An 11,862-nucleotide genomic window follows, 5' to 3' on the forward strand; every position below is an offset into this window, starting at 1 on the left:
TTTCCAGCTTCTGGCTATTATAAATAAGGCTTCTATGGACATACTGGAGCACCTGTCCTTGTTATATGGTGGGGCATTTTTGGGTATATGCCCAAGAGAGCTGTGTCCGCAGGTAGTTCAATGTCCAATTTTCTGAGGAACCTCCAGACTGATTTCCAGAATGGTTGTACCAGTCTGCAATCCCACCAACAATGGAGGAGTGTTCCTCTTTCTCCACATCCTCGCCAGCATTTGCTGTCACCTGAGTTTTTGATCTTAGCCATTCTCACTGGTGTGAGATGAAATCTCAGGGTTGTTTTGATTTGCATTTCCCTTATGACTAAAGATGTTGAACATTTCTTTAGCTGTTTCTCAGTCATAGGACATTCTTCAGCTGTGAATTCTTTGTTTAGCCTAAACCCCATTTTTGAATAGGGTTATTTGTCTCCCTGCGGTCTAACTTCTTGAGTTCTTTGTATATTTTGGATATAAGGCCTCTATCTGTTGTAGGATTGGTAAAGATCTTTTCCCAATCTGTTGGTTGCCATTTTGTCCTAACCACAGTGTCCTTTGCTTTACAGAAGCTTTGCAGTTTTATGAGATCCCATTTGTCGATTCTTGATCTTAGAGCATAAGCCATTGGTGTTTTGTTCAGGAAATTTTTTCCAGTGCCCATGTGTTCGAGATGCTTCCCCACTTTTTCTTCTATTAGTTTGAGTGTATCTGGATTGAAGTGGAGGTCCTTGATTTACTTGGACTTAAGCTTTGTACAGGGTGATAAGCATGGATCGATATGAATTCTTCTACATGCTGACCTCCAGTTGAACCAGCACCATTTGCTGAAAATGCTATCTTTTTTCCATTGGATGGTTTTAGCTCCTTTGTCAAAAATCAAGTGACCATAGGTGTGTGGGTTCATTTATGGGTCTTCAATTCTGTTCCATTGGTCTATCTGTCTGTCTCTGTACCAATACCATGCAGTTTTTATCACTATTGCTCTGTAATACTGCTTGAGTTCAGGGATAGTGATTCCCCCTGAAGTCCTTTTATTGTTAAGGATAGTTTTAGCTATCCTGGGTTTTTTGTTATTCCAGATGAATTTGCAAATTGTTCTGTCTAGCTCTCTGAAGAAATGGATTGGTATTTTGATGGGGATTGCATTGAATCTGTAGATCGCTTTTGGTAAAATGACCATTTTTACTATATTAATCCTGCCAATCCATGAGCATGGGAGGTCTTTCCATCTTCTGAGGTCTTCTTCAATTTCTTTCTTCAGAGTCTTGAAGTTTTTATCGTACAGATCTTTTACTTGCTTGATTAAAGTCACACCGAGGTACTTTGTATTATTTGGGTCTATTATGAAGGGTGTCGTTTCCCTAATTTCTTTCTCGGCTTGTTTCTCTTTTGTGTAGAGGAAGGCTACTGATTTATTTGAGTTAATTTTATACCCAGCCACTTTGCTGAAGTTGTTTATCAGCTTTAGTAGTTCTCTGGTGGAACTTTTGGGATCACTTAAATATACTATCATATCATCTGCAAATAGTGATATTTTGACTTCTTTTCCGATCCCTATCCCCTTGACCTCCTTTTGTTGTCTGATTGCTCTGGCTAGAACTTCAAGAACTATATTGAATAAGTAGGGAGAGAGTGGGCAGCCTTGTCTAGTCCCTGATTTTAGTGGGATTGCTTCAAGTTTCTCTCCATTTAGTTTAATGTTAGCAACTGGTTTGCTGTATATGGCTTTTACTATGTTTAGGTATGGGCCTTGAATTCCTATTCTTTCCAGGACTTTTATCATGAAGGGGTGTTGAATTTTGTCAAATGCTTTCTCAGCATCTAATGAAATGATCATGTGGTTTTGTTCTTTCAGTTTGTTTATATAATGGATCACATTGATGGTTTTCCGTATATTAAACCACCCCTGCATGCCTGGGATGAAGCCTACTTGATCATGGTGGATGATTGTTTTGATGTGCTCTTGGATTCGGTTTGCCAGAATTTTATTGAGTATTTTTGCGTCGATATTCATAAGGGAAATTGGTCTGAAGTTCTCTTTCTTTGTTGGGTCTTTGTGTGGTTGAGGTAGAAGAGTAATTGTGGCTTCATAGAAGGAATTCGGTAGTGCTCCATCTGTTTCAATTTTGTGGAATAGTTTGGATAGTATTGGTGTGAGGTCTTCTATGAAGGTCTGATAGAATTCTGCACTAAACCCGTCTGGACCTGGGCTCTTTTTGGTTGGGAGACCTTTAATGACTGCTTCTATTTCCTTAGGAGTTATGGGGTTGTTTAACTGGTTTATCTGTTCCTGATTTAACTTCGGTACCTGGTATCTGTCTAGGAAATTGTCCATTTCCTGCAGATTTTCAAGTTTTGTTGAATATAGGCTTTTGTAGTAGGATCTGATGATATTTTGAATTTCCTCTGAATCTGTAGTTATGTCTCCCCTTTCATTTCTGATTTTGTTAATTTGGACACACTCTCTGTGTCCTCTCCTTAGTCTGGCTAAGGGTTTATCTATCTTGTTGATTTTCTCAAAGAACCAACTTTGGTTCTGTTGATTCTTTTTATGGTCCTTTCTGTTTCTACTTGGTTGATTTCAGCTCTGAGTTTGATTATTTCCTGCCTTCTACTCCTCCTGGGTGTATTTGCTTGTTTTTGTTCTAGAGCTTTTAGGTGTGCTGTCAAGCTGCTGATATATGTTCTCTCCTGCTTCTTTCTGCAGGCACTGAGAGCTATGAATTTTCGTCTTAGCACAGCTTCCATTGTCTCTCATAAGTTTGGGTATGTTGTACCTTCATTTTCGTTAAATTCTAAAAAGTCTTTAATTTCTTTATTTCTTCCTGACCAGGTCATCATAGAGTAGAGCATTGTTCAACTTCCATGTATATGTGGGCATTCTTCTTTTATTGTTATTGAAGACCAGCTTTAGCCTGGGGTGGTCTGATAGGACACATGGGATTAGTTCTATCTTTCTGTATCTGTTGAGGCCTGTTTTATGACCAATTATATGGTCAATTTTGGAGAAAGTACCATCAGGTGCTGCGAAGAAGGTATATCCTTTTGCGTTAGGATAGAATGTTCTATAAATATCTGTTAAGTCCATTTGGTTCTTGACTTCTCCAAGTCTCTCTATGTCTCTGTTTAATTTCTGTTTCCATGATCTGTCCAGTGATTACAGTGGGGTATTGAAATCTCCTACTATTATTGTGTGAGGTGCAATGTGTGCTTTGAGCTTTAGTAAGTTTTCTTTTATGTATGTACGTGCCCTTGTATTTGGAGCATAGATATTTAGGATTGACAATTCACCTTGGTGGATTTTTCCTTTGATGAATATGAAGTGTCCTTTCTCATCTTTTTTGATGACTTTTAGTTGAAAATCGATTCTATTTGATATTAGAATGGCTACTCCAGCTTGCTTGTTCAGACCATTTGTTTGGAAATTTGTTTCCCAGCTTTTCACTCTGAGGAAGTGTCTGACTTTGTCTCTGAAGTGTGTTTCCTGTAGGCAGCAGAATGCAGGGTCCTCATTGCATATCAAGTTTGTCAACCTATGCCTTTTTATTGGGGACTTGAGATCATTGATTTTAGGCACCCTCCTGTGGTGAACAACGGTACTGCACATGCGCGGGTTTTGCACCTGGTGTCAGTTGTCCGGGGTGCTAATATGCTAATGAGGGATTCATGCTCCGCCAATCCCTGAAGGACAATTAGCATAGCCTCAGCCTGCTGTGTATATAAGGTGAGTGCTTTTGCCGCTTGAGGTCCCCATATCAGCAAAGAGGTGGTCCTCCAATAAAGGCTGTTGAGAGGAATCCGACCGTGTTGTGTCTTCCTTGCTGGCCGAGGTGGGTGTGACAATTGACGTTGAGAGATATTAAGGAATAGTAATTATTGCTTCCTGTTATATTCATATTTGGATGTGAGATTATGTTTGTGTGCTTTTCTTCTCTTTGTTTTGTTGCCAAGACAATTAGTGTCTTGCTTTTTCTAGGGTGTAGCTTGCCTCCTCATGTTGGCCTTTACCATTTATTATCCTTTGTAGGGCTGGGTTTGTAGAAAGATATTGTGTAAATTTGGTTTTGTCATGGAATATCTTGGTTTCCCCATCTATGTTAGTTGAGAGTTTTGCTGGATGCAGTAACTTGGTCTGGCATTTGTGTTCTCTTAGGGTCTGTGTTGTGGAGAACCACCCTCACATTCTCCATTGTATGATGGCGCTGATATCCGGCAGGATGCACCTAGTAAAAGGGCAATACGCAAGCGCCTGGTAAATTCCTCACTCAGGGGGACACGTAGGCTGTGATACGTCATCTGGCATGTTTGGCAGCGACCAGCCAGAGACGTCCTAGGCGAGGATAGTTTCCTATATAAGGGATGGTTTTTCCCTCACTCGGGGTCTCCGTATTGTAAGCTTATGCTCTCACTCTCAAGATGCATTAAAAGCTTTTCTGCAGAAGGATCCTTTGTGTCCCATGCGTGTTCTTGCTGGCGAGATGTAGCGTGGGGCAATTGGTGCCGGAAACCCGGGAAAAAGACCTCACCATTTTCAGCACCTCCGGAGACCCCTTGGTGACAAGGAGGATTCAGAACTGCAGGTAAAATACGTTCGGAGAGGCATGCCTTTCTTGGACTTTGGTCTGGGGTTGTCGCCGCCTTGGGAAGGATTTGTTGAAGCTATGGTATTTGTTCTCGGAGCCACCCTACTCTTTCTTCTTCTTATGTTCTGTTTTCACCGTTTCCGCTGCTAAAAAGAAGATTTTGGTGTGGTTGGTCTGATACGAATACGTGACAGCAGCTGGAGGCGCGTCTCAGTCTCTCGTAAATAAGTGAGCTTCGCGCAGCTCCCCTTTACTGTTGGGGAGCAGGGACGCGATAGCACCATCCGGGAAGTGCGCGTAAGACTCTCGTACATTAAAAGAGCAGCGTGTCTGTTTCTACTCACGCCTTGTCAGACGGACGTAGATAAGCCGCCGGGCGTTCTTGGTCCCTCATGGGATCCTCACAGTCTGTGATCACGGCTTTGGAAACGGTGCTAAGGCAGAGGGACATTAAAATCGGAGGAAGAGCACTTAAAAACTTTGTGAAGGAGGTGGACAGGGTGGCTCCCTGGTTTGCCTGTTCAGGCTCATTTACAATCGCCTCATGGGACAAACTTGGAAGGGACCTAGACAGAAAATTGGCGGAGAAAGATCTGCGGCTAGGAACTAAAGCCATATGGAAACTAGTCAAAAATTGCTTAGCAGATGAAGTGTGTAAGGCAGCAGTTGTAGGAGGACAGACTGTTCTCGAGGTAGTCCAAGACAGTATGTCAGAAACCAAACGTAGTGAGAGGTTGGGTGTGCGCAAGAGAAAGGACGTCCTGAGAAAGAAAAAGAGCCCTCCTGGTAAGTCCGCGGACAAGGGAGTGTTAAAGCTTTCAGATTCTGGCACTTCCCTCTCTACACAGCAACCGGGAGGGGGAGCCAGCATATACCCTGTGAAAGAGCTAGAAGTGCTGAACCTCGACAGTTCTGATAGCTCTCAGAATGGAATCTTAGATTCAGAGGAGGAGGTCGAGTTAGATGAGGAAGCAGCTAGATATGAGGAAGAGAGATATCACGGCGAGGAACGAAAGGGAGGTAATAGAAAGCTTCTGCCACGGCAGTCGCCAACGGCGCCCCCTCCGTATGAGGCGCGCTCTTGCGCATTCTCTTTAGTCCCCGAAAGAGTGAGAAGGAAGCTGCGCATGACGTTCCCTGTCTTTGAAACACAGGAGGGTGAGCGGGTTCATGCCCCAGTCGAATATAACCAAATAAAAGAGCTGGCAGAGTCTGTCAGAAAGTACAGAGTTACAGCCAATTTCACCCTAACCATTCTTGAAAGGCTGGCCCTAAATTATTTGACACCTGCCAATTGGCAGATGATTGCAAAGGCGGCCCTTGTTAACATGGGCCAATATATGGAATGGAAGGCGCTTTGGTATGAGGCGGCTTAAACACAGGCCAGAGCTAATGCCACGGCTTTAACGCCTGAGCAGCAGGAATGGACGTTTGAACTCTTGACAGGACAGGGCCGCTTTGCAGCAGACCAAGCTAATTACCATTGGGGCGCTTATGTTCAAGTCTCCAGCTCGGCCATTAAGGCCTGGAAGGCACTCACTAGGAAAGGAGGGGCCGATAATCAACTTACCAGAATCATCCAGGGGCCCCAAGAACCGTTCTCAGACTTCGTAGCCAGAATGACAGAGACTGCAGGACGAATATTTGGTGATACTGAGCAAGCAGCACCGCTTATAGAACAGCTCGTTTTTGAGCAAGCCACCCAGGAATGCCGAGCAGCCATAGCCCCCAGAAAAAATAAAGGGTTACAGGATTGGCTCAGAGTCTGCAGAGAACTCGGCGGGCCCCTTACTAACGCAGGCCTGGCAGCCGACATTCTCCAGTCCCAGCAACGCCCCTTTAAAGGGACAGATACAAGATCATGTTTTCAATGTGGAAAAGTGGGCCATTTAAAAAGAGACTGTAGGGGGTTGGGGATTTGGCTCAGTGGTAGAGCGCTTACCTAGGAAGCGCAAGGTCCTGGGTTCGGTCCCCAGCCCCGAAAAAAAAAAAAAGAGAAGAAAAAAAATAAAAAGAGACTGTAGGATAACCAAGGGAGACAGGAGCCTGCAACTATCTGTGCCCGATGTGGCAAGGGCTACCATAGGCCTGACCAGTGCCGCTCAGTGAGGGATATTAAGGGCAAACTGCTCCCTCCTTTAGAAGCTCAGCCTAATGAGATGTCAAAAGACGGATCGTTGGGCCCCCGGTCCCAGGGCCCTCAAAGATATGGGAACCGCTTTCAGAAAGCCATGACCTTGACAGAGGAGGCTCCCCAAGAGGTGACACAAAATTGGACCTGTGTGCCGCCTCCGACTTCTTTCTAATGCCCCAGATGGGCATTCAGCCAATTCCTGCTCAGACGGTGGGGCCTCTACCCCCGGGAACCATAGGCCTTGTCCTTGGGAGAGGATCTCTCGCCCTACAAGGACTGATAATCCATCCAGGCCTTGTTGAAGCTCAGCACTCTCTTGATATTCAGATTCTTTGTTCAAGTCCCGATGGGGTTTTTTCCATAAGTGAAGGAGATAGAATAGCACAGTTATTACTCCTTCCGTGCTCCCAAACCACAATACAGGATATCAAGGGGCCCATGGGGTCCACTGGTAATGATTTGGCATATTTGGTGGTTCATCTTAACAACCGCCCAAAATTGAGCTTAGAAATTAATGGAAAGAAATTTGAAGGCATACTGGATACTGGGGCTGATAAAAGTATAATTTCCTCAAAATGGTGGCCTCAATCATGGCCTACCATAAGATCTTCTCACTCGCTACAAGGCTTAGGCTACCAGTCGTGCCCTAAAATCAGCTCTGCCACTCTAACTTGGACGACTGTCGATGGCCGACAGGTACAATTTGTTCCCTATGTACTTCCCCTACCTGTTAATCTTTGGGGGAGAGATGTTATGCAGACCATGGGACTAACCTTATCTAACGAATACCCCCCACAAGTGGCCCACATGATGTCAAGGATGGGCTATAAGGAAGGGAAAGGCCTAGGGCGATTAGAACAGGGCTGTCTCACGCCCATTGAACCAATCACAAACCCCCATAAACAAGGCCTGGGTTTTTCCTAGGTGTCATTGAGGGTTCTATGCCCATACCCTCGCTCACGGAGGAAGCAATATGGGTTCCTCAATGGCATCTATCCTCTGAAAAATTAAAAGCTGCCACTAAATTGGTTAATGAACAATTGCAGCTTGGTCATTTAGAACCGTCTATTTCACCATGGAATACTCCTATTTTTGTGATAAAGAAAAAATCAGGAAAATGGAGACTTTTCCATGATTTGAGAGCCATTAATGCACAGATGCGTTTATTTGGCTCGATCCAACGAGGCCTACTCTTACTCTCTGCCTTACCTAAGCAATGGAAGATAATAATTATAGACATTAAGGATTGTTTCTTTTCCATCCCCTTGTGTCCACAAGACAGACAGAGGTTTGCATTTACTATACCAGCTACTAATCATCTTGAACCTGATAAGAGATTTCAGTGGAAGGTCCTGCCTCAAGGCATGGCCAATAGCCCCACTATTTGTCAACTATATGTGCAAAGAGCCCTTGAACCTATAAGGAAGCAATTTCCATCTTTGCTTCTGGCTCATTACATGGATGACATTTTAATGTGTTATAAAGATTTAACAACCTTACAGACCTCATATCCCATCTTAATCAAAACATTGGGACAATGGGGACTACAAGTCGCTGCAGAAAAGGTTCAAATTGCAGAAATTGGCTCATTTCTGGGATCGGTCATTTATCCTGAAAAAATAGTTCCCCAGAAATTAGAGATTCGCAGAGATCATTTGCATACCTTAAATGATTTCCAAAAGTTATTGGGAGATATAAATTGGCTGAGACCATTTTTAAAGATTTCCTCTGTTGAGTTGAAACTTTTATTTGATATTTTGGAAGGAGACTCTCATATCTCCTCTCTGAGAGCATTGACGCCAGCCGCAAACCAGGCCTTACAAGTTGTAGAAAAGGCCTTACAGGATGCTCAATTGCAGCGCATTGATGAAACCAAGCCTTTTGATTTGTGCGTTTTCAAAACTATGCAATTACCAACAGCTGTCTTGTGGCAGAATGGGCCTTTATTATGGATCCATCCCAATGCATCTCCTGCTAAGATTATTGACTGGTATCCCGATGCGGTTGCTCAGCTTGCACTCCGTGGGTTGAAGGCAGCTATTACTCATTTTGGGAAAGAACCCAAAACTTTGATAGTACCATATACAGCCATTCAGGTTCAAACATTAGCTGCTACCTCAAATGCTTGGGCAGTGTTAGTTACTTCCTTTGCTGGACAGATAGATAATCATTATCCTAAACACCCCCTATTATGTTTTGCTAGATCACAACCTGTTGTTTTCCCTCGCGTCACATCCCACAGACCGTTAAAAGAAGGGATAACAGTGTATACGGATGGGTCAAAAACAGGGGTGGGAGCATATGTGGTAAATTCCCAAGTGTTCTCACGACAATATTTTGAAACCTCACCCCAAGTGGTAGAATGCCTAGTGGTCATGGAGGTCCTTGAAAAATTCCAGATGCCTCTAAATATTGTTTCAGATTCCTCCTATGTGGTCAAAGCTGTTAATATTCTTGAAATCGCCGGCGTAATTAAAACAACTAGCAAGGTAGCAGAGATTTTCCAAAAAATCCAAATTATTTTAATTAATAGGAGATTCCCTGTATATATTACTCATATATGGGCCCATTCTGGACTCCCTGGTCCAATGAGTTCAGGGAATGATTTGGCTGACAAAGCCACAAAAATGATAGCTGTGGCCCTGGCCTCTCCTCTAGAGGCTGCTAAAACCTTTCATGGCAATTTCCATGTTACCTCGGAAACTTTACGCCGCCACTTCTCTATAACTAGAAAAGAGGCACGTGATATAGTCACCCAATGCCAACAGTGCTGCTGGTTCCTCCCAGTTCCTCACATTGGGGTCAACCCGAGAGGAATACAGCCATTGCAAATCTGGCAAATGGATGTTACTCATAATTCTACTTTTGGAAAATTACAGTATGTGCATGTATCTATAGATACATGTTCTGGCATTCTACATGCCACCCCACTTACAGGAGAAAAAACAACACATGTCATTCAGCACTGCCTTGAAGCATGGAGTGCTTGGGGAAAGCCAAATGTGTAAAAACTGACAATGGCCCCGCCTATACATCTCAAAAATTCCATCAGTTTTGTGCTCAGATGCAGGTTACCCATCTGTCGGGCCTGCCCTACAACCCTCAAGGACAGGGAATCATAGACCGCGCTCATCGGACGCTCAAATCATATTTAATAAAACAAAGAGGGGGGATTATGATAGAACTCCCCCCAACACCCCGAGTGGCCACTGCTTTGGCCCTTTTTACCTTAAATTTTTTAAATCTTGATGAAGCTGGGCAAACAGCAGCTGAGCGACATTGCTCAGAGCCCAAAAGGACAAAAGAATTAGTCAAATGGAAGATGTATTGACAAATGAATGGAAGGGCCCGGATCCTGTTTTGATAAGATCCAGGGGAGCTGTTTGTGTTTTTCCACAGGATAATGAAAATCCAGTTTGGGTTCCGGGACGACTTACTCGGAATATCAAGACAGAGGACCAAGAAGATGACAACTCTGGTGATCCTCATGCTGATCCAGGGAGTGCCAATAAAAGTGCAGAGCGAACTACGGTGGGGAATAATGTCAACCTTCCCCCTCCCGATGCCGGTGATGTATAATGCCCAAGTGTTTCCACGTTTCTTTACTACCAACAAAGAATTGGGACTAGCCTATTTACCATTAGATTCCCATATAGAGCAAGTAAAAGAAAATAGGACTATTCCCCTTAAGGGCAGCCTTTGTTTTGGCATATTCAACAAAACATCTTCTGATCTTCCTTGCATTATGTTGAGTAATCAATCTTCTGCTTGGTTAAGGGAGGCCACATGGGGAACTGGTGAGGAAGACATTGTGGCTAACGCCACAGTTCTCTATGGTTGGTGGCCTTACATTAACTCCTCCACCTGCCCTCTCCGTCAACCAAAGTTGGCACCCTTTTGTAGAGGAACCCAGGATGAAGAACTTACTTTGCCTTGGACTGGTTGCCAGTCCCGGGACTCTGCCTGGGCAGTCCAGAATTTTTTTTTCTTCTCCCCTGATTTGGGAGGCGGAGTGAACTTCACCACCATTGATCCTAGACGGTCCAATAATAATCCCTTTGATCAATGGATGCTTTGTGGCGTTAATGGTAGCTGCACTGATCTTACGCCCATGGCGATGCTACTTGGAGGAAAGGGCGAAAAGGGACAGTTATCATTTTCCTGGACAGGGAATATCCACCCTTCAGCCTCTGTCTGGACAGCTACTCATATAAAATATAAACCTTACTAAAGCACGGGGTTTAACCCTGCTCCGGTTTGTGTCTGGCCGCCATTTGTGTGGATTATAAGTAATGCCACTAAAGTTTCTAAATTGAATTGTACAGACGGTCCATGTTTTTATGCCCTGTGCTGGGATGCTAGCCAATATTCCATAGCGGTAGTTACCCGCATGCCTCACTTTATCCTGGTCCCTGTTGAGACTCCGGGTACCCTGACCTTATTTAGAGGAAAGAGAGATTTTGGCATTTCTGCAATTATTGTTGGCATTATTGCTACAACGGCAGTTGCTGCTTCGGTTACTGCCTCGGCATTGGCCTTGTCAAACTCAGTACAGACAACCCAAACTATCAATGATTTATCGGCTACCGTCTCTGTGGCTCTGGACAGACAGGCCTTGGCTAATACTCAGATACAAGGAGGCCTCATGCTTGTTAACCAACATATAGATCTGGTCCAAGAGCAGCTAGATGTCCTATGGCAACTGGCCCAGCTCGGCTGTGAACAAAAGCTCCCCGGCCTTTGTGTCACATCTATACAGTATGAACAATTTACCAAAGCTGCCAATTTGTCTAAAACCCTTTCACAGCATTTGTTACAGAATTGGACCTCGGATTTTGAGCAGACGCTTAGGGAATTGAGAGCGGCCATCATTCAAGTAAACTCTACCCGACTGGATCTGTCTTTGACAGAAAGATTGTCATCCTGGTTCACCTCAGCAGTCTCTTATTTTAAGGAATGGGTGGGGGTGGGACTTTTTGGAGCAGTCCTCTGCTGCGGGTTAGTGTTACTCCTCTGGTTGCTTTGCAAATTGAGATTTCAAACAAAGAGGGACAAAATTGTTATCGCCCAGGCGCTTGTAGCCCTTGAACAAGGAGCGTCAGCCGATATTTGGTTGACCATGCTCAAGCAATAGGTCGCCGGCTGGACAGC

At 44.1% G+C, this 11,862-nt stretch overlaps 1 protein-coding gene across 1 annotated transcript; it reads left to right on the forward strand.

The window, feature by feature from the left end:
- The first annotated feature begins 4,373 nt into the window (after window positions 1-4,373).
- LOC147997049 (igE-binding protein-like) lies at window positions 4,374-5,953 on the forward strand. The gene has a single exon (XM_087608645.1). It carries the CDS (start codon window positions 4,970-4,972, stop codon window positions 5,951-5,953), a length of 984 nt encoding a protein of 327 aa, XP_087464771.1. The 5' UTR covers window positions 4,374-4,969.
- Window positions 5,954-11,862: the final 5,909 nt, after the last annotated feature.

Source organism: Rattus norvegicus, chromosome 1, assembly GCF_021556685.1.
Source record: "Rattus norvegicus strain SHRSP/BbbUtx chromosome 1, alternate assembly SHRSP_T2T, whole genome shotgun sequence".
In the NCBI taxonomy this organism is placed as follows: Eukaryota; Metazoa; Chordata; class Mammalia; order Rodentia; family Muridae; genus Rattus; species Rattus norvegicus.

Bases quoted from the DNA above. Each gene is read 5' to 3' on its own strand.
- LOC147997049 (XM_087608645.1), top strand. From the start codon at position 4,970: ATGGGATCCTCACAGTCTGTGATCACGGCTTTGGAAACGGTGCTAAGG.